The sequence below is a fragment of the Prionailurus bengalensis genome, chromosome A3 (assembly GCF_016509475.1).
Source record: "Prionailurus bengalensis isolate Pbe53 chromosome A3, Fcat_Pben_1.1_paternal_pri, whole genome shotgun sequence".
In the NCBI taxonomy this organism is placed as follows: domain Eukaryota; kingdom Metazoa; phylum Chordata; class Mammalia; order Carnivora; family Felidae; genus Prionailurus; species Prionailurus bengalensis.
In genome coordinates this window covers 104640434-104662909 of record NC_057354.1, presented here as the reverse complement: position 1 = coordinate 104662909, position 22476 = coordinate 104640434, and the positions used below count along the sequence as shown (strand labels likewise).

The 22476-nt window shown below is 47.6% G+C and overlaps 1 protein-coding gene across 1 annotated transcript in view; it reads left to right on the top strand.

Annotated features, from left to right (window-relative positions):
* LOC122497196 (two pore calcium channel protein 1-like) overlaps nt 1-22476 on the top strand; it is a 42479-nt gene that overhangs the window by 1419 nt on the left and 18584 nt on the right. Inside the window, exons 2-9 of the mRNA XM_043604018.1 lie at nt 8085-8176; nt 9209-9323; nt 12115-12243; nt 16351-16467; nt 16568-16686; nt 16916-17017; nt 18045-18171; nt 20168-20369. Of these exons, the coding sequence (XP_043459953.1) occupies nt 8085-8176; nt 9209-9323; nt 12115-12243; nt 16351-16467; nt 16568-16686; nt 16916-17017; nt 18045-18171; nt 20168-20369 (1003 nt within the window). The remainder of the gene's footprint in view (nt 1-8084; nt 8177-9208; nt 9324-12114; nt 12244-16350; nt 16468-16567; nt 16687-16915; nt 17018-18044; nt 18172-20167; nt 20370-22476) is intronic.

The following is a 22476-nucleotide window of genomic DNA, read 5'->3' as shown; positions in this document are numbered from 1 at the left end:
GGAAGGCAGGTCAAGGAGAGAGAGGAGGGGAAGGATTCTTGGTTGACCGAACAGGCCCTGCCCCTCTCCTTCTGCACAATGATGGACCTGTGATCACCAGAATTTTCTGTAGCAAGAACTGTAGCCTGGAGACTGTCCATATCCTCCCTGTGTGTATTTAATGTTTCTTTGTCTGAATAAGAGAAGAATGTAAAGACACGAATAATTTGAGACCTCAAGAAATGCAAGGAAGGCTGAAAACAGCCCAGGGGAGCAGGCAGAAAAGGTGAGGAGCCTGGTACCAGCTGGTAATTCTCAGCAGAACCCCTCATTTTCCGAGATAACAGCGCTGGTGGAGTCATTAAGCCAAGGCTCTGACCTAAGACACTTGGTAGCTACGATGGCATGATTAGTTTTGGGTCACTGAATAAAAAACTGCCTAGTCGGGGCGCCTGGGTGGCGCAGTCGGTTAAGCGTCCGACTTCGGCCAGGTCACAATCTCGCGGTCCGTGAGTTCGAGCCCCGCGTCAGGCTCTGGGCTGATGGCTCGGGGCCTGGAGCCTGTTTCTGATTCTGTGTCTCCCTCTCTCTCTGCCCCTCCCCCGTTCATGCTCTGTCTCTCTCTGTCCCAAAAATAAATAAACGTTGAAAAAAAAAATTAAAAAAAACAAAAACAAAAACTGCCTAGTCATCTGAAATGCCATTTCCAGCCTCTCCTTTCAAGCAGTTTTTGAGAACCTTTTGCTGCCTGGTGTTTATTTTGGCAGATTCTAAAATGCAATCCCCTCCTTTGGTGCTTTTCCCAACAGTTCCAGCTGTGAAATTGAAATAATCCAATGCTAGTGATTCTCAGCCTTACTGTTGGTTATAATTACCTGGGGAGTTTTTAGAAGTGTATCTGGGTTCAGGCAGGCCCTACCCCTCGAGATTCTGATGTAATTGGTCTGAGTATGGTCTGGGTAACAGTAACTTTAAAGCTCCCAAGTATTGAAAGTACAGCCAAGGTTGAGAGCCCATGTCCTGTATGCTGTTACTTTGTGACCTTTGTGATCACCTCTTAATATCTTACGTGCTTCTCTTCGAATGTTCCCTATTCTTAAACCTTTTCCTTCAAGTCTTAGATTACCGTGTCTTCAGGCTCTGGTCGTCCGGTGTTGCCTTATAGTGATTTGCAGAGAAGTTTTTTTTTTGCAGGGGGAAAATGGGAGTAACTGGGAAGGCTTGGGAGAGTATTGGTTAAATCAGGGAGTCTTAAACTGAAGTGTCCACAGGGGCCAGAGAGGAATATAGGTGGCCTATAGTGGCCTAGGTGGGAATGACTCAGTTGGGGAGGAGAGTGGGGCTTGTGGTGACACGGAGGACGTGTTTTTTGCCCCAGGAAGACCACGGTTATCCACTTCCGGTTGGTTGTGGCTACACGGCCTATCATAGATTGCAAAAATGGCCACAAACTCTTCCCATCCTGGACACGGCCCCATTTGCAATGAGCCTTTGCAACTCCTTACATCAGGAGGTGGAGTCAATTTCTCCAGCCCTTGAGACCACTGACCAGGCGACTTGCTTTGGCCAATGCGACATTAGCAGATGTGACACAAGCAGGGATATGAAAAACACTTGAGCATCGGTTCTTGCCCTCCTGATGCTCCTGGGAATCCTTTGACCACCGATGTGTGGAAGAGCCGTGGCCAGCCTGCTGCCTGGCGCACATGCCTGAGACACGTGAGCGCGGCTGTTCTAGACCGTCTCCTCCAGATGGCCGTACAGATCAGCTAAGTTGACCTGGACCAGATGGGCTGCCTGGCTGACCCACCGAACTTGGAAAAAATAATGAGTGTTTATTTAGGTGACCTGAGTATCAGGGTGGGTAGCAAAAGCGTATTGAAATAGAGCCCAGCATTGCCAGATGTTATGACCTTTCAAAGAGAAACCAGAAGTTCAAATTTTTGTGTAAGCTCCAGTTTAAAAAAAAAAAAACATTGAATTAGTAGCCAGCATCCATAAAGCACTCTCTGGGCCAAACAAAACACATCTTTAGGCTGCCCTTGGCCTGCAGGTTGTTGGTCTTCCTGCACAGAGGGACGTGAGGTGTTTATACTAACAGCTAATTGCCATCTATTCTCTCACCCATCTTCCCGTGGCTGCTATGCCCCAGCTTTCCCTTAGCAGCTAGCTGTTTCTTTATATGAAATGTCCACAACATACTTCACAGCCCGGACTTCTGCTGGCAGTCTTTCCACTTGGAAATGGAAACTTCTGGTATTTCCAGTCTTCGTAGAGGAAGTGAGATTTGAGATGGGCCCGCAAAGAAGGAAAGTTCTAGAAAGGATACTCTTGGTTTTTACGTGAACAAGAGATCAGGCGCGGAAGTGGGGCTGGTGGTGGGGCCGTGGATGGCACACCCACGAGTTGTGGCCAGAGAAGAGGGTTTCTGTAGGGAATTGAGGGTGACAAAGTTGGAGACAAGGGAGATTGTGGAGCCCCTAAATGCCAAGCCAGAGATGTCACATTAGATTCTGTGGGCAATCTATGTAAAGAGAAGTCAGAGGAGGGCGATTGTGGAGCCCCTAAATGCCAAGCCAGAGATTTTACATTTGATTCTGTGGGCACTCTATGCAAAGAGAAGTCACTAGAAGCTTTTGAATGGGAGTTGGATAGGAAAGCACCGATCACCTCTGTTCCAGGCATCCGTGTGCATGTAACCTGTGGGGGGAAAGAAGGGAGGCCGAGAGAGAGACAGACAGAAAGGACAGTCCTTGTAGTGAGGGAAAAACTGAGATGAGGGAATTTTCCTTAAAATTTATGGCAACTTCTTTTTACCTTAGGTTGTGGTTAGTTAGGTTAATTTCCTTCTATATCTAAATAAGGCATGTCGGCTTTTTTCAAAGCACTTCTGTCAACAACTTCGTCAAGGTTCTTGTTTGACTTAAAGGTGTCCGGACCTTCCAGTTTATTCCTACACTGGGGGCTTAGGGAAGGAATTTCCTTGCTCTCTACTGAGAGCCTCTGGAAATGATGATTCCCTCCCCCACCTCCCACCCCGCCCTGTGCATTTTCTTCCCTAAGTGATTCCCTAAGTGATTCTAAGTTATTCACCTTTCCTCAGAATGCAAGTTTACAGGGTTGAGAGGGCCAGAGGAGAAAACACAAAAATCTTAAACGCATTTTTAAATCTCGGGGACAGGAAAGGCAATGTCACAGCTTCGAGAAGAGGAGAAAAAGAAAGTCAAGAGAAGTCAGTTATTGCCATAGTGCCATGAAGATGCAAAACATACAAGAAGCGGGGCGCCTGGGTGGCGCAGTCGGTTAAGCGTCCGACTTCAGCCAGGTCACGATCTCGCGGTCCGGGAGTTCGAGCCCCGCGTCGGGCTCTGGGCTGATGGCTCAGAGCCTGGAGCCTGTTTCCGATTCTGTGTCTCCCTCTCTCTCTGCCCCTCCCCCGTTCATGCTCTGTCTCCTTCTGTCCCAAAAATAAATAAATGTTGAAAAAAAGAATTTTTAAAAAAACATACAAGAAGCAGTAGTAAAATGGCCATGTTTAGACCAGTGATTTTCCGTCTTGACTGCATATTGGAACCCCCAGGGAACTTTCCAAATTCATCCTGGGTCTCACCTTCCTGAGATTCTGATGTGGTCGGTCTGGGCAACGAGAGCTTTACAAGCAAAGCTCTGAAGGTGGTGGTCTGAGCGGTGGGAGTTCTAGAACTGCTCCCCTGGCAGCCACTGGTGCCTTCCCTAGGTGGGGGCTGCTGCTTTGAGGTGCAAAACCATCTATTAGCTGCATGGGGGGGGGGGCATTGCTATTTGGTCTTTGCTGTTTTCATGGTAGATATGGGCAGTGGTTCCCATATAAACTTGAAGTATGCAGTTTTGAAACAGCATGTCTGACACAAGCCCATTCTTGGGTTGGATGAAAATGATTTGTTTTATGGAAAGATACCAATGACCTTAATACCAGTAAGAATGCTCATTATAGTAAGGTTGGTTGTTAAGAGCACTTCTTCCCAAGGAAAAATGGGAAGGACCCTTAGAAAGTGAACGCAAACAGGATGGAGAGAGGGAAGATAGGTAGGAGCAGAAGACAGAGCAGATGAGGTTTTAAAAAGAGACATGTCAGAAATGCAATAGCTAAGGGTGGGAAAACTCTGAAACAATATAAAAGTAAATTTGCTGTTGTGAAAGTGTCAGCATATTTAAACATAACAGGTATGAATTCAGATGGCAAGGGGGGAGTTGAAAGAGGTGCCATGGTGCTTATTTCATTCATTCAGTGTGGGGATCCTGGGTGATGATTGATGGAGGTGACCTCCTGGGTCTAGCTGGGTCAGGAGGGATTGCTGGTGAGCATTTTTTTTTTTTTCTATTTTCTACCTGGAGGCCATGTGGATGATGCATCTCAAATCCACAATTGTCAAACTCCTTTTGTGCGGACAAACTGTTTCACTGGGACTGAAAGAATGTTAGTAGTATCATTTTTTTTTCAGTAATTGTTTTGTTTTTTTTTTTGAGATAGAGAGAGAGAGCGCGAGTGGGGGAGGAGCAGAGAGATGGAGACACAGACTCCGAAGCAGGTTCCAGGCTCTGAGCTGTCAGCACAGAGCCTGATGTGAGGCTCGAACTCACGAACTGTGAGATCATGACCTGAGTGGAAGTCAGATGCTTAACCGACTGAGCCACCCAGGCGCCCCCCCAAAATATTTTTTAATGTTTACTTATTTTTGAGAGAGAGGGAGAGAGAGAGAGAGACAGAGAGAGAGACAGAGCACAAGCGGGAGAGGGGCAGAGAGAGAGAGGGAGTTACAGAATCTGAAGCAGGTTCCAGGCTCTGAGCTGTCAGCACAGGGGTTTGAACCCATTCATGGGGTTTGAACCCACGAATCATGAGATCATGACCTGAGCTGAAGTTGGACGTTTAACTGACTGAGCCACCCAGGTGCCCCAGTAGCATCATCTTTTTAAATTGGGAACAATTAAATTGGCTTTAAGAGATTTTGCTTTAAATATATCTGTGTCTGTGTCTATGTCTATATCTGTATCTATAAACACAGGGCTTGATCTCATGACCTGGGCTGGAATTAAGAGTTGGACACTTAACTGACTGAACCGCCCAAGTGCCCCTAAATATGTTTTTTACACTTGATCTTAGCCAAAAGGCCGAGAAGTGATCCTAAATGTATTTTTTTTTTTTAATTTTTTTTTTCAACGTTTATTTTTGGGACAGAGAGAGACAGAGCATGAACGGGGGAGGGGCAGAGAGAGGGAGACACAGAATCGGAACCAGGCTCCAGGCTCTGAGCCATCAGCCCAGAGCCCGACGCGGGGCTCGAACTCGCGGACCGCGAGATCGTGACCTGGCTGAAGTCGGACGCTTAACCGACTGCGCCATCCAGGCGCCCCCTAAATGTATTTTTTAAAGGAAGGCCTTAATATCTTAATTCTTTGCTGTCCCAGTATGATCGATATGAGGCTTAATGAAACTTTCTTAAAATCTCGGGGACAGAGATTTTATATCTAAAATAGATTTCTGAGCATATCCTGGGGGGGGGGGACTCTAGTGTTCCTCAGTGTTCATGATGTTCAATGGAAAAATAATTGGCATTAAGAGATTGTCTACTAAAATGTTTTTAATATGTAAAAGAAAAACGTGTGTTAAGTGTTTAACACATTTCTATGGTACTTTTTAGTGTTTAATAACCTGCTTTTAAAAATTTGCTGCACCAGCCCTGAGAATGCCCATGACTCAGGAGGTGATGGGTTCTTACAGTGGTTAATTCATCTTTGAGACTTTTGTTCCACATCTATTTTTAATCAAAACATTTATCTTTGTTTTGGGGCAATTTTTAACAGCTTTAGTGAGCCATGATTGATACACGTTAAACTACACTTACTTGAAGAGTGTAGTTTGATGAGTCTTGGTGAGCCTTGCTATCACAAGGAAAACACTTGGGATAGTAATACCACTTTCAAGGTAATGAATGCATCTATCACCCCTACGGATTTCCTCATGCCTATTTGCAACCCACCCCTCTCTCCATCCCCTCCTCCCCCTGTCCCCAGGCAACTGATCTGGTTTCTGCCACTATAGATTCATTTGCATATTCTAGAGTTTTATATACTCGTGTAGTAGGTGTTCCTTTGGGAGATAGGAGTTAACTTCTTTCACAGAAAACTTATTTTCAGATTCATCCATTATGTTGTGTTTATCAGGAATTCGTTCCTTTTTATTGCTGAGTAGTGTTCCATGGCATACATATATCAAACCATACATGTATGGTTTGTTTACCCATACATGTATCTGTGGACATTTTGGTTGTTTCTAGTTTTCGCCTCTGAAGTTTCTAGTTTTCAACTATTTCAAATATTTGCATACAGCTTCGGAGTGGTGTTCTCACATAGCCACATTCTTGGGTTGGATGTAAAGTCTCTATGTAGACATATGCTTTCTTTCTCTTTGGTAAAGGCTTAGGAACGGAATGGCCCCAAAACTACCAAATTGTTTGCCAAAGTAAATGAACCGTTTTCTATTCCTACCAACAACTGTGTGAGAGTTCTAGTTGCTTTACATGCATGTCAGCTCTTGGTAGAGTCAGTCTTTAGTTTTAGACATTGTTTAGTCTTAGTGGATATGTAGTGGTAGTTCATTGTGGCTTAAATATGTATTTCCCTCATGACTAAAAATGTTGAGCATCTTTTTATGTGCTTATTTGCCATGCATATATATATATATATATATATATATCTTCTTTGGTGAAATGTCTCTTAAAAGACCTATCTTAGTAACTAATGTTTGTGTTTTTTAATGCAATGTGACTTACTTTTTTAAGTGTTGCAATATGAAATAAATTTAGGAAATGCAATCCTACAGTGTGTACAAATATATACTTTTGTCCAAAGTTTGGAACCTTTTGACCTCTCTGAATACTAGCTGCATTTGCAACATTGGCTTGCTTGACCAATGGTAGATCTCCATTCCAGTCCATACAGGACGATGTCCTGTGTTTTGAGGAGGTAACTCTGGTAATCGAATGGATAATCGGGTTTTTTTTCCTCCTAGAGGACGAAGGAAGGTCTAAATAGCTAGTCTGTTTGTATGTGTTCTTTATCTCATTTATACAGAATCAGAAATGTGAGTCATCACCCATGGGGCTCAGCTGTACTGGTCATGAGGAGATGTAAAGTCAAATCTCAAGATGCCCCTCTGGCTGGTTGGATATTATCAATCATTTTAAATTATAAGAATGTTGGCAAGAAGCAGGAAACATGGTGCTCATGTACTATTTAGAGGCATATCAAAGGTGTCACTGTGGGGGAAACAATTTGGTGGTATCTATCAAAATAAAAAAACGCAAAGACCTTTCACCCACAAGTTCAACTGTGTCCTACAAGCACACTCATATGGCACAAAGATATGCATGTGTGTCTGTGTGTAATACATATTTTAAAAAATCCAATGTAGTTGTGTTTGAAATAGAAAGAAAAGGGAGACACTACTTAAAGGAAGAGGCATTTGTTGAAAAGAACGGGGTAGATGGGTATATACTGTCATGAAAAAAAAATGTCCAGAATATATGGAGTGAGAAAAATAAGCTTTGGACCATATGAAAATAATTTTATTATTTTTAAATTATGTGTATATGTAGAGCGGGGGTCATACCTTGAGAAGGACTTAGCTTCAAAAGTCATCAAAAAAGGCAATAATTTATTTATTTATTACCCTTGGAAAACACTCTAACCACTCATCAGGTACCCTAAATATAATTTTGTGTTTATCTGTTTGTGTGTATACAGCCCTATATATGTTGGTATAAACGTACCATTTAAGTACATTTATACGTACTACTCAGTGCTTTCTCGTTTCTTCCTCTGAGAGCACACATTACAGGGCACACAGTTGGAATTCAGGAAGGTTAAGCGTGCCTGTGTCTCAGCCCCACCTCAGGTCCCAATGCCCAGGAAAGCACATACAGTACTCTGAAGGTTGATTACCTCTGGCGAGAGTGAGATGGTGCGGGGAGAGAGGGAGGAGGGTTTCCTTTTGTACATATACATGAAAAAGAGAAGTGCCCTTTCCTCTTCTGATTGTTGTTCTCTCCTTACTTTCTCCCAAGGAGGACCAGAACCTTCTCTTGGCAGCTGCCTATGTTTCTGATGCCCAGTACAACAGAAATGTTCCATTTGAAACATCTCCTCGGGCCATCAGGTAAAGTATTAAACTGTCTCCTAGAGCAACCTGTCCTTTAGTACTTACCAGTCTTGAAGTTGAACCCAAACTGAAGACATTGTCTCCACGAACATTTTGAGAAGTCTCCAGGATAAGGCATGGAGATTTGGATAAAATCCTAACATCCAATGCTTTTATTTTTTTTTTTTTAAGTTGTAAGAGCATGGTGTCTCACACATAGGGAAGCACTCAATAAATACATTAAGGACAGATAAATGAGTACATGACTAACATATAGAGCAGGAGATAGGGCATCTGAAGTGAATCACATCATCCTTTCCTTGTAGATAAGGTTGTCCTCTTAGAGCTGCTTAGGCGAAAAGACTTGTTCTTTTTCTTTCTGGTGCCTTCTGATGCAATCCATATATTTGTTCTTTTCGTAAGAATCATGCCTTTTCTCTCCCACCCCCTGAATGTTGAACTAAGACCAAATATTTGGCTCAAAATAAGGAAAAAACATTTCCTATCATCAGGGCTCCGTGCCAGTGCCTCCAAAGCAACGAACAGACGCACACCTCATTCCTGGAAGCTTCGAGCAGGTTGGGGAGACTGTCCCCCACCCCTAGGAAGAGAACTGTGTGACCACAAGATCTCTCTGAATCTACCATATTGAGCTGGGGTGGTGCACATTTAAATTGGTTAGGCTACCATGCCACAGCATAATAGGTCACTTTAACTGAGGGTTTACTGTGCACCAGTCACCGTTCAAAGTCCTCTGAAAGTATTCTTTTTATTACGGTCACAACCGCTATGCAAGAGGTACTGATCATAGCTTGAGACACTTAAGAGACTGTGGTTTGAGATGCGATACTATTGTTGCCTTTTTTTTTCTGTTAGTGTTTTGTAATGTGTGCTCAATTCAGTGCTGTCCCTTGCTCCCTAAGATTGAAAGGAAATGTGGCCAGAGCCCTATTTTGTATTTTGCCCACCGTTAGTCTTTTAGTGGGAGGTGTGAGTTTTGTTTAACTCCTGCTCCTTGTATATAAACACCTTTATTCTTTTCATCTTCAGACTTTACTATTTTTATAACCACTGGACAATGCAAGTAGCCATCTACTTCTTTATTTGTGTTGACCTCTCTCTCGCCCTGTTTGAAGAACCGGCACTGTTTCCCCTGCCTTTCTTGGTAAGGATTAAAAACAAAATGGCTAACCAGACTTTGTCATTGATGAGTTGGGCCCCATGCCTTCTTACTTTTTTTTTTTTTTTTTTTTTTTCCAAATTTCAATAAATACGAGTGTGGTTTTCTTTTATTATTGTTTTTAAATGTTTGTTTATTTTGAGAGAGAGAGAGAAAGAGAGAGAGGGCGCTTGTCCGCACCTGTGTTTGCACAGGGGAGGGGCCAAGAGAGGGAGACAGAGAATCCCAAGCGGGCTCCTTACTGTCAGTGCAGAGCCTGACTCTGGGCTCAGACTCAAACTCATGAACTGTGGGATCATGACCGGGGCCAAAATCAAGAGTTGGATGTTTGCCTGACCGAGCCACACAGGTGCCCTGGATGAGGTTTTATTTTCATTGCTGGGGTTTGTTTGGAAGAATTCTGCCTACTCGCTGAGCTGATGCTTCCGTCTCAATTATAAGGCATTTTATTATTTATTTATTTATTTATTTATTTATTTATTTATTTTTAACGTTTGTTTATTTTTGAGACAGAGAGAGAACATGAACGGGGGAGGGTCAGAGAGAGAGAGGGAGACACAGAATCTGAAACAGGCTCCAGGCTCTGAGCTGTCAGCACAGAGCCCCACTCGGGGCTTGAACTCACGAACCTCGAGATCATGACCTGAGCCGAAGTCGGACGCTTAACCGACTGATCCACCCAGGCGCCCCTATAAGGCATTTTAAATGGAGTAGAGGTTTTTTGTCTTCCGTGTCTGCAGGGATGAATTGGGTAGACAAATGATATTTTCAGAGCGTATCCATGAAAGGGCGAGTAGACAATGTCATAATTTAGTGTGATACGCAACTTGTTGTATTTGCCACGTTTCCAGCTTTTCTTCTTAGTCCTAAATCACTATTTATTGGCACTTAGCAGCTGATCACATACGGTTTTGAGTAATCGCATCAAATTCACCGGCTACTCCGGCTCGGTCCAAGTATGAAATTGATGATCCACTCATGTTAATTTCCTGACTTGATGCTGCCCCTGCAGTTGTCGCAGAGACTGGATGACTGGCAAGGCCCAGAATATCTACGGTCTGGTCCTTCAACAGATTAAGTTCACTGACCCCTATCTTTATTACCTCCCCTGATTCTGTGGGTAAGTGGGCCCAGGCCGGAAAGATTTCCTGCTCCTGTGTCGTTAGCTGGGGTAACAATATCTGGAAGCTCCGTGGATCTCTGGAGGCTGGCAGGTGCTGCTGGCCGCGAGCTGGGAGCTTGCCTGGCTGGAGCCGTGGCCCAAGTGCCCCGCTGTGTTATGCAGCTGCTGCATGTGGTGTAGGTTTCTCCCAGTGGGGGAGGAGCAGGGCCACGCAGGAGCATCCGAGTGTACAAGCCTCCACTTCTGTCAGCTTGTTGATGTCCTCTCGGCCAAAGCCCCTGAGATGCCGGAGCCCCGAGTCAACATGGGAGGACGCTGCACACGGGGCTGAAAACTGGGAGCGTGGTTCACCGGGGGCCACCAAAGTGATGGTGTAACACACTTCTGTATGATGAAGAGGCTACAATTAGTGAAGTCTCTGCATAGAAAACTTGTAGCCCAGTGACTATCAAAACAAACCCCAGAGTTGGGAGAAGCAGAGCTGTGCATTCAGAGACCCAGACGGTCAGTCCCTCCCTAGCACGGCCCACTCTGGACGCGATGAGACTTCCCTGGGGTTGTCTGCTCAGCCCCTTGCCTCTCTTCCCGAGTCCTCACCCTTCCGTTTGTTTTTGGTCACGTACAGCTTCAGGTTGGCTGAGTTCAGGGCGCTCCTTCAGCCGGTGTTTGGACCTCTGGTCTCTAGAATCGAATGTGTCATGGGGGGGCTTTGGCCCAGATGCAGCATTACCAAGCACATCTTATTTTGAGCAGAGGTGTCCTGGAATTGCCCCAGACCCTGTTGCAAGCCTGGCCTTGACAGGGAGTCTCTAGAGTCCTTCGAGGATGAATAGGCTGAGGGCTAGACGGTTCGGAAGCAGCTGTAGCCCATGTCCACGCCCAGGACCCATGAAGGCTGGGGTGGGGAGGGGAAGACTGTGTCAAGTGCTGCTTTCAGGGCCCATTCTCCCCATCTCTTCGTACTGTGGCACCCTCCTCACCCCCTGATGAAGGCAAATGTCCTTGTTGGGGAGGAGTTACCGCCTCAGGGAATCACAGGAAAGCCCGGGCTGCGATCACAGGCTGCCAGTCTAGCTGCCTGTAGGGAGTTTGGAGCTGGTGTCCTGTAACCTACAGAGGAGACGGTCAGGACTTGGCACTGGGTCTCAGTGGCCTCCCTTCTTTCCTCTAAACCAGCCACACACGGGCGGAGGGCGGCAGTGGCACTGATGGCTAAGGAATGACCCACATCTCAAAACACATCTTTGGGAGGTTACTCTCCTGTTAGAGAAACTGAACTTCTAGATGCCTTTTGTAAATATGAACTTGAAATTGGAGAGCACAGAAGATGCCTGTGTCTGCCGTCCCAGACCTCCCGTCTTCTGGGGAAAGGCCTTCTGGGTGCTCTGCCTGCTGATCCAGCCCCTCCCAGGAAGCCCTCCCTGCCTGTTGGGTCATGGGATTCGTGACTCAAGGGCAGGTTTCCTCTTAAGAGGAAGAAACCATTCCAACTAGCACAGAAATTGACTGCAATTTGCTGCAGTCAAAAGGGACAGTGCTAATTCTTGGAGGGGGCATCAAGGTGGCTTGGGGGGCTGGGAGGGTTGCGAGAGAGCTAAAGCTGAACCTCCAAGAGGCGGGGCGCTGTGTTTAGTCTCTGTTTTCTGCGTGCAGGCTACCTCGTTAGCAGAAGTACTCTGTCTGACTGCATTCTTTGGGAGACTTGTACACTTTGCAAAAGTCACTCCTCAAATGGTTTTCTGGAAGGATACGAAAAACATCTGCATCATGGTAACCATCGTGGTGAGTGCTCATTATAGTACCCTGAAGATTTTGTGGTCAAAGGCAGAAACTATGAAGACAAAAGCCTGAATAGATTTGATCTGGTTAAAGCAACAATGACAGACGTCGGCACAGCAAACACCATTAGCACAAATGCAAGCGGACCCCAAATGAAGAACAAACAGGGCAACGTATGCCAGTGCGAGTGCTGTGTTTTAACATAGCAAGAGCACTTGTAAATTAAAAGGGGGGAAAAAAAAGAGCCCCCCCCCCAACAGGGCTGAAAATAGGTGAAGGCATCTCCTAAAAGAAAAATATAAATAATGGCAGATAATGAAACAATGTGTAACTTCACTAATTCAGAAATATATATCAAAACAACAATAAAATACCATGTGTGTGCCTATAAAACAGCGTTAGCAAGATGGAGAGGAAACAGAACCCCTGATACCCTCCTGGAGGGACGAGTAAGCGGTCTTTCTCGAAGGCTGTTTGGCAGTTCTTTGAAAAGCCTTAAAGGTGCTTACACTTGCACCCTGGAGTTCTATTCCTGGGACTTTATCTTTAGGAAAGAAGGATGTGCTCAAAGGTTTAGCTACAAGATTGGTCCGTGGCTGAACCGTTCCCGATACTGGAAAAACTGGTAACAACGTGATTTCCCGACAGTAGATATGTGTTAAATGAAACGTGGCACATCCACTCAGCCCTTTATAAACCAGTGTGAAAGTGACAAATGTCTATTACCAAGGCGAGGTGCTTACCATTCATGAAGCCAAAAGAACCAGTTACCACAGAGCCGGATCACGGTTTTGTTGCAAAGAAAAAAAGGAAAGAATGGTACGCATTCACAGAGAGATCTGGGAGGATATATGCTAAGCAGTCAGGCCAAGAGGGGCAGGGTAAGGAATTCCGAAAGGCTGCTGTTAGGGGCAGAGAGGCCCCTTCAGTGATTAGCTAAGGGTACTTGATAATTAGCTTCTTACCGACCGCAGCAGCCGGCTTGCCTGAACCCTCATTCTTTCCAGTTCACCCACGGCTCAGTCTGCACGCCCCTAAGGCGTCCATTCTCAGAGCCCTCATGAACACTCCTAGGTAGGGGTCCCCGTGCTGTAGCCGATACTGGTTTCCCCTCCGAGTTTCTTTTGCCTGTGGCCCGCTGCTCGCCAGCCGTTTCTACATCTGTGTGTCAACGCAAACACAGTGGGACGAAACCCACGCCCTTTCACCCCTCGCCTCCCCTGGCTGTTTGCTTGCCGGTGGTGCCTTACGTCCCAACACCCAGTACGACGTCCTCCTAGTCCAGATTCTCCCCTCTCTCGCATCTGGCCTCCCCGGGGCCCCTCAGGACGCCTCTTGCCCTGTTTCATTCTCCGCACGTGGACTATCGCAGTCGTCTCTGATGTGGCCACACGCTGTCTCTTTGTTGCACGCCATTCTGTTCCCACGTCGTGGCACAGGCCCTGGTCACCCCTTTCGGGAACTGTCGTGGTCACCTCCACCTCAGATGCCCGATACGTGCATTTTAGATGCTGCCGCGGGATTAGTTCTCCGGAAGCACGTCTCAGATCACTTCGCTCCCTGGCTGGAAAACGCCTGTCAGCGCCCCAAGACTATTCAGTGCCCCCCAGTCCTGCAAACGTGCTTCACTCTAGTTGGGACCTCTTCACTCTAGCTGGACCGAGTTGCCTGCTGCCCCACGCACGTACCACTCGCTCCTCCCCTGCCTGCGGTGGCTTTTTTTTTGGCTGGAACGTCCACGGTCTTTCCTCACCTTGTTCTACATACTTAACTTGACTTCCCTCCACACATCTGCTGAACCCTCAGAATATGCAGACTACCTATCTGAACTTTTCTTACTTTTAGAAATATTTTCCGCCACTGAAAAGAAATATAGGCGCACTGTGAGCGTCTAAATATAGGTACCTATGAGCACAGGCTTGGGTTCAGTCCGTAACACCATGCTGCCCGATGTGGGACGGGGTGGGGGGGAGGAGGAGGCTATTTCTGGAAGAAAGAAATCCAAACAATACAGACTGTATAAAACAGAGGAAGACACTCCTGCTAGTCTCCTCCAAGGAGACTGTGTGTGTCTTCCACGACCCTGTCTGCGGCTTGGCCCCTTACGAGGCCCCTTACTTGGCCCCTTACCTCTTCATCTCCTAAAACTCCTAGCACAGTGCCTCAAGTACGTGGGCGTGCAGGCACTCATAAAATTTAAGTCCCATCACGGTGCTCCCCTGCTTCAAGTCATCCAGTGGTTTCCGTCTCCCGTCCCAGAAAAGCCAAAGTCCTTATTGTGGTGGAGGCTCTGTGCTCCCCCTTCATTACTGCCCCCCCCCCTCCTCCCCCACCTTGTCCACCCTCCCCGTCTCCTGCTCTCTCCATGCATGCTGGCGCTGCCTTAGGCCTCCCTTGCGTGCCCTTTGCCTCATCCGGGTTTTCTCCAGAGCGTGGACCACCACCTGTCGCAGAGCGTCTTTATCATCAGCACCGCTCTTTCCTTCTGGAATGTGCGCTTTGTGAGGGCCGGCACCTTCCGCCTGGCTCTCGCTCTGTCTCTAGAGCTACAGTGACACCCTGCACTGAGGGGTGCTCTGTGACTGCGAGTATGGAGTGAATTGAATGAGGGCGTTCTCTTGTCTTGTCGGGGTCTTTCCTCCATCTGTCGCTGGGGCGATTCACTCCTTTGCCCTTGTCGCCCTTATTTGAAAGACTTCCGAGACTCTCCAGGCCCTGGGAATAAGACTCACCTTTTCAGCCTGGTTCTCGAAGCCATTTGCCATTAGTCCTTGTCACTTCCTGCCTCGTCTCCCCCCCCACCCTCGGGACCCTTGGCTTCCCAAACATGCCAGGACAACTCCTCCCTGAGAGTCCCTTTACTATGTCTTCCTGCTGTGGCCCTTGATTTTTCTGAGTTTTATTCTTTTAAAATGTTTATTTCTTTTGAGGGGAGGGTTAGACGGAGAGGAGAGAGAGAATCCCAAGCAGGCCATCAGCACAGAGCCCAACGTGGGACTCCATCTCGTGAACCGTGAGGCCATGAACTGCACTGACATCAAGGGTCAGACTGAGCCACCCGGGCGCCCCCTGAGTTTTATTCTTTCAAGACTCTGTCATTGGGGCACCTGGGTGGCTCAGTCAGTTAAGAGAGGCCGATTCTTGATTTTGGCTCAGGTCACGATCTCACCGTTTGTGAGTTCAAGCCCCACATCAGGCTCCGGGCTGACGGTGTGGAGCCTGCTTGGGATTTTCTCTCTCTCCCTCCCTCTCTCTCTTTCTCTCAAAAATAACAATAAATAAACAACAACAACAACAACAACAACAAACCTCTATCTTTGCTTTAAGATTACATGAGGGAGTGCTTACCCAGGAAGCCTCCTCCAGCACCGTGACCTTTGGTGATCTGCCTGTCCCCACCCTCCCCTGGACAGCCACGATAGTTCCCTCCTGCCAGCACCCAGGGCACCAGCTTCCTTCCATGGCTGCATCCCATCTCCGCCCCTGTGTCGGATCTCACTGGGTCCTCTGTGGCTTGCTGAATTAACACTTTTGACGATGGAGGTTATTCTTTTTAACTTACATCTCCCTAAAAATACACTGGGTTCTTCTTTTGCCCTGTTCTTAGGTGATCACGAACCTGACAATAAGGATCAGGATTTTCTTACCTCTGTTACCAGGCTAGACAATTTTATACGTCAAATTGAAGAAAAGTTAAAGCTAATTAGGATGTAGTGTGGAAGCATGTAACTGTGCAGGTAACCGCATGGGCTCTGACGTCAGACTGCGTGGGTTCCAGGGTTGGCTCTGCCCCCTACTAGCTGTGTGACCAGGGCCACAGGCTCACCCTCTCTGTGCCCCCAGTGTCTCCACCCAGGAATAGTGCCCACCTTAGGGGTGTGGTGAGGATAAGATAGAATAATTACGGAAGGTGCTTTTTGTCCTTCACGGCACATAATAAATGCACAAACAACAGCTACTTTTAATGTTATATCACACAACTAGAATTATCCTGTTTATGGAACTTGCTTTGTGACCCCTCTTCCTGGTCGGTGAGCGTGCATCCCCACCATCACTTTCTCTGTCCTGGAGCAGTATGGCACTGACCTCTCTGTCCCGTGTCTCTCACAGCTGACCTTGATTGATCTGATTATCTATGGGTCCCTGGAAGCTGTGAACGTCCACAGCGTTCGATGGTCAAGGGCCTTAAGACCAGTCTTCCTAATTAACTTCCCTGAAAGTCGTCAGGTAAGGAAGGATATACTTTAGGATATGCAAAGGCTTGACTTTTGTTTTTGCAGAAAATTAGCCGATTCTCGTAAACGAAATGAAAATTTTGTCATCACAGATCCGAAGAACTTTCAGAAGCATCCGGAACACTCTGCCCGATATTCTCTACGTCTTCCTCCTGTTTATGTTCAGTGTGCTGATATTCTCCCTTATGGCCTTGAAGCTTTTTGGGGATAGGTGAGCACGCTGCCCTGGAAGTTTCTGCTTGTGAATCCCGCCCCGCCTCCCCCCCCCCCCCCCACCCCCCCTTCAGGTTCAGCCTGTTGGTGGCAGAATCTGTCACCGGGTGCCATCTTCCTCGTTCCAACACTCCAGGAGTGCTTCTGGAAGGGGAAAAGTGTATCAGAAACCACAACCTCACTTATGTGTGTGTGTTTTTCACTTTGTGTTCTTGGTTCCTCTTTAGGGGTCTTAAAACAGTGGAAGGATTGCTCTACTTCACAAATATCCTGGACATAGCGTTTGAGCTCTACGTGCTGGTCACTACCGCGAACAGCCCCGATGTCATGTACGTCCATCTTGGCTCATGTTCACGGATAGACACCCGTTACCAGGACACAATTCGCTTTGTTAAAGGCAGCTGTCTCCAAACACCAGCAGGGCTGAGACGGGAGAAATAGTGATTTTCCGCTTATTCGTGTTCGTGTAAAAATTTTTGAAGGATGTAAAACGTTTACGCTAACAATAGCCTGCCCTGTCTGTCTAAAACTAAGCTTAGATGATTTTTTTTTTTTTTTAAAAAAAGCTGAAAGCAGCAGGAGATATCTCTTGAGATACAACTCTGAAATATCGGAGCCTACTTTCTATTCGGGATTTTTTTGCGTCTTGAATTTAAACAGCTAAGCCATCTTTCGAAAGGAATCGTGGCTCGTTCTCCCAAGCATTGATGCGCCCTTGTGGTTAGGTGAGACAGGAAAGGAATGTAGAGGTTAGTAGTCGTTGCCTTCCCCTTCGCAATGCCAAGTCTCCACACACGTGGACTTCACTTAGGAGGAAAACATCATACACCCTGATTTATGCCTCTCACCCTGGTGCCATTATTAATGGTGCTCCTTTCTTTCTCATTGTCCCAGAGTGGCTAGAAAATTATCTGCCTCCCCTACCCCCCCCCCCCCCAACAAGGCAGTCTGGTGTCCCCGAAGAGCCTTGAGTATAAACCCAAGCCACGCTTCGATTCCTTCTATAGTCCTGGGCAAGTCGGTCTCCTTTCTTAGGCTTCGATGGTGAAGCCACAGTGAGGCTCCCTCGGTGTGAAGGGAAGGGAGGGGATCGGGAGATCGCCAAGGTCCTACTTGCTTTGAAAGCTGCTGCCTTGAAAAGGCACTAAGAAATTCAGAAGGCCAGCTAGGGGCGGTGATGGCTTTGCGACCCCATCACACGGGACCGCGCCATATGGGGGAGAGTCTGAGTGAGAGAAGCTTTTGCCGTGCCTCGTGCCCGTGGGTTGTCCATGTGGGATGGCAGCTGAGGTCAGCCTTTTATGCACTAAGGACTTAGGCTGCGAAAAACCGTGCCACATAATTCTGTCCTTCTAGGATGCCTGCCTATAACTTCAATTGGTGGTACTGTCTGTACTTTATAACCTACACCATCATCAATACCTACATCTTCATGTCCGTCTTTCTGGCCGTGGTCTACAACAATTATAGGAAGCACTTAAAGGTAAGGTGCATGAGCGGAAGCGGGGTGGGGGCGGGCGAGGATAGGCGCGCGGGCTGGGTGTCGTGCCAGGGAGGCCGGCAAACGCATTGGTTCAATATTTGAAAGGGTGCTTTTTCTTTTCGCTTTGGCCAATCTGAAGACTTATTTGGTGTCTTTGCTCTATTCTGCTGGCGTGGGTGGTTCTTTACCATTCTTTGCAATGGGTCTGGCAGCGTTTCTGAATTTTATGTACAGTGGCAGGCTATTGCTTTACTCATTGCTTTTAAGGCATTCAGTTGCTCATGGTTCCTGGAAAGGTTTTGTTAAGAATGGGGGTTGGGGATGTTCTCCAAGCTTCCACCCCCTTTTCCCTCTCCAGCAAGAGCAGAAACTTCTTAAAGCCAGCGGTTTCTGCCCCGGTGCCTGCCTGTTAGATTTACGTCTGGAGAATTCCTGGAGGCGTTGGGTGGGCGGAGGCTTCTGAGTCCGTGGGGGTGGGGGATGTTTTATTTACAGCCTGGAATCCACCAGGCTGCCTCAGCCGCATCACCTGCCCGCCCTCCACTGCACATATCTTTGCTGGGTTGTTTTTTCTTGTTGTAAAACTAGTGGCACAGGGAAGCTTTTCACCAAAGGATGATTTTCCCGAAGGGAAGACATTGGCTTTTGGCTTCTGATCCTTTTGGTTCTGTTCTGAATTTTTCATTGCATTTTTCATCCCACCGGGGAGCAAGGAGAAATTCAGGGAGAACTTGAATGTTTGCAACTATGGAGAAGCAGGTGGCGGGGCTGAGCCTGTTGGTGGCAAAATGGCCTTTGAAGGTGACTGGCTTGTCCACGTCCTGAGCAGTCTGTGTACTGCCGGGACTTGAGCTGCTCCTGCCGCAGAGGCCAGGCCTCCCAGAGACCCTCCTATCTCAACTTCCTCCCTCTGGCTGGAAGGAGGTTGTCCCAGAGAGTCTGGTATGCTTCTCCTCTTCTTTTGCTGCTGGGCAGAACTGCTGCTGTACCTCCCCCAGCCCCAAGGAGGTGTTTCTTTGGGTAATCTTCTGCAACAGGGATCAGTCAGCAAACGTCTTAAATGTGCTTTAGGTGCCCAGCACCGCACAAAATTCTGAGGAGTCAAAAATGATTAAGACACAGCCCACACCCCCCTGGGGTGCCTGGGTGACTCAGTCGGTTAAACGTCGGACTTCGGCTCAGGTCATGATCTCATGGCTCGTGAGTTCGAGCCCCGCGTCGGGCTCTGTGCTGACAGCTCAGAGCCTAGAGCCCGCTTCGGATTCTGTGTCTCCCTCTCTCTCTGCCCCTTCCTGCTTGTGCTCTGTGTCTCTCTCTCAAAAATAAATAAACATCAAAAAAATTAAAAAAAAAAATTATAGTCTAGCTGTGTAATCAATTAAGTGATGACAGTACTACGGGGAGCAAAAAGAGTGGGCATCAGGTGGCTGATTGTAACCCGAGGAGGGCTGTGCAGCACCCCCCACCCCCACCCCCCACCCCCGCTTCTGGAAGATTCCCTGTGCTCAGGCCAGATGGCAGCTCCGGGCAGGCCCTGCTGTCTTTCCTGCCCTGGACCTCTTCCTTCCGGACCTAGTTTCACTTCCCTGGCTTTTCTCCTCCTCCCTTCTCTTTCTTGATTGACTTAATGGTAGATCTATCTTCTCCCTCTCTGGGGTCTCCCTGTGTCTCAGCAGCACACCCGATTTCCTTCCTTTCTGGAAGCTTCCTTCCTCCTGGGCAGAGTGGAGTTGGGACCAGTCTGCCTCCTGCTGCTCTGTTTCTCACCACACAGATTATCCTTCACGGGCTCCCTCATTTGAACTTGGTAAGATGAGTTCTGTTTATGCAGACGGGTCAGCTGCGTGTACCTGCAGCCGGGGAGGGATTACATACCCGGCATGTTAAGAGACCCAGGGGGGCCTTCTCTTTGGCTGTTTAATTACCTTGAAATGTTTAGGGTAAAGAAGGCTTTCTTGAATCTTTCTCTTAAAAAACACAATTCTATTTTTCAAAGAATGAGATTCGCAAACTGGCGTACCTGAAACGTCACAAAATGATAGAGGCGTTCAACATTCTGAAAGTCAAGGTGGGCACGGAGTTTGTGGTCACGGAGTCCCAGTGGAGGCGGCTGGCCAAGGTCGTGGCACCACACATCAGCAGTCCCCACCTGGAGCTCCTCTTGAGGATCTCCGACGAGGGACAGAAGGGGCACGTGGGTAAGAAGGCTTGGGCGCTGACATTCCTCTTGGCTGTGTTCAGAGCGGGCAACTCCGGGGGCCCCTGGGGGGCTCAGTCGGTTGAGCATCCGACTCTTGATTTCGGCTCAGGTCATGATCCCAGGGTTGTGGGATTGAGCCTTGCGTCAGGCTCTGCACTGAGCGTGGAGCCTGCTTTGAGTTTCTCTCTCTCAAGCCCCCACTCGTGCTCTCTCTCCAAATTAAAAATAAATAAATTTTTAAAGAAGTGGGTGGCTCCTAAAAGTGATTCGTAAAACAGCAGTACTGTTTTCTTGTTTTCCTAAATTTGCAAATAAAAATGTGTAGTGGCACTCCCCGCTGGCAATAATCCGGTGGAATTCGGGCCCTCGAAGCTGTATTCTGACAGGGCTGTCCCCGTGGGAGTTGTCACCATGAGCCATCCCAAAGCCTTTACCGTGTAACGGTCATTCCACCACTGACTCTGCTTTAGGGACAGAATCTAAAATCAGAAGAGAGCTGTGGAAAGAAACGTCTACATTGCATTCCATATTTGAAAGTAAAAGGTTGAAAGTAGCCTAAAATTCATGTATTGATGGTCGGTGGCTATTATGAATAACACTTCCTATCTATGGCATGCTTATCGTGTGTGAGCCATTGTCATGACTGTTTCCTGCACGTGGTGTGTACGTGATCTTCCCCCTGACTCACCGAGGGGGGGATTTTTGTGATGCTCATTGGTCAATGTGGAGACTGAGGCTGGGAGAGGTTAAGCAGTTTGCCCAAGGCCATGCGGCTGCAAAGTGGTAGAGGCCGTCTGACTCCAAGGCCCATGTTTTGCATCATTGTGCTAAACCGCCCCAGATTCCGATAGTCACATAATGGGAAATTTTGGCCACATTAACAATGACTGTGAAGATAAGACAGCAATTCAGAAAGATGTGAGGTGACTAAAATACATCCCAAACTGTGAAGCACCCTCATTTCACCTGCTTCAAGAGAAGTCTAGATGGAAACCCACCAAAAGGGAGCGGTAAGTGTGACAGGATGTAAATTTGCATGAGACGAGGACTCTCAGACTAGTCCCAGAGGAGCCATAGGCTTCCTTAGGGCTCTGTGCACGTGTGAGAAGGAAAGCACAGTGATTCTCTGGAACTTACATGCAAAAAGGAGAATGAAAAGACGCGTGTAGTAAGATACCGCTAAATGGGTGGTGCCCACGTCTTCCAGTGAGAGTTTTGGACCTTGGCTGGAGGAAGGCCTTTGCCCTCTTGAATTAGCAGGATTTGGCTTCCTGCTGAGCCCTGAGCATGTCTCCTCAGCCACCAGCTCGAAGTTGCCGCTTCGAGTGCCTGGTCAGGAGCCAGGCTTCTCAGAGCCTGAATGACTGCCTTGGTGGCCCCCGTTAGGGACCGGTGGTGGTTGCCTGTGCCCTTCAGCATGCCGGGATTAGGGTTCTGCTAATGGTGGCGAAGGGTGACTGGTCCCCGGGCAACCCCTGAGCACAGTGCTTTTTCAAGTCCAACCTGCCATGGACTGATAACTTTGGTAAAGCAGCAAAAATCAACACTCAGAAAAATGAAGTTACAAAGTGTAAAGTCCAAGTCCCATTTTTTCATCATTAGAGTCCGTGGACAAGATCCTGGCAATTGTTCTACAAGTTTCTGTATTCAGCACTTACCCCACAGAGGGTGGGGAAGACACGGACAGGGCCAGCTATGGCCCAGGGACATCTGTTTGAGGACCACTGCTCTTGACCTTAGAAGAGAGGGTTGGGACTTGGGTCCCCTTGGAGGTCCCACCCCACAACCGGGGTGGAGTGGCTGGTCAGTTCAGTCCAGGTGTTCCCAGACTTCGGCCCCTCTGGTGTTGAGAATTCTTCCCTCATGGTTTAGTACCTCTGCTGCTTCTCGATGATTGGGACTCTGAACATGTTGATGAATCTTCAGGGCTTTCTCAAATTTCTTTGCAATTCCTTCTGTAAAGTGAGTTCCTGGATTGCCATTGAAAGGTGAGGTGTTCCAGACCTCGGGCTGGGGGCTCTTCGGAGTCTTTGTCTGTCAGGCGTGGGGAGGCCTGTGCACTTGGGTATCGCCTGCTCATCCAGAAAAGATACACATGGTCACTA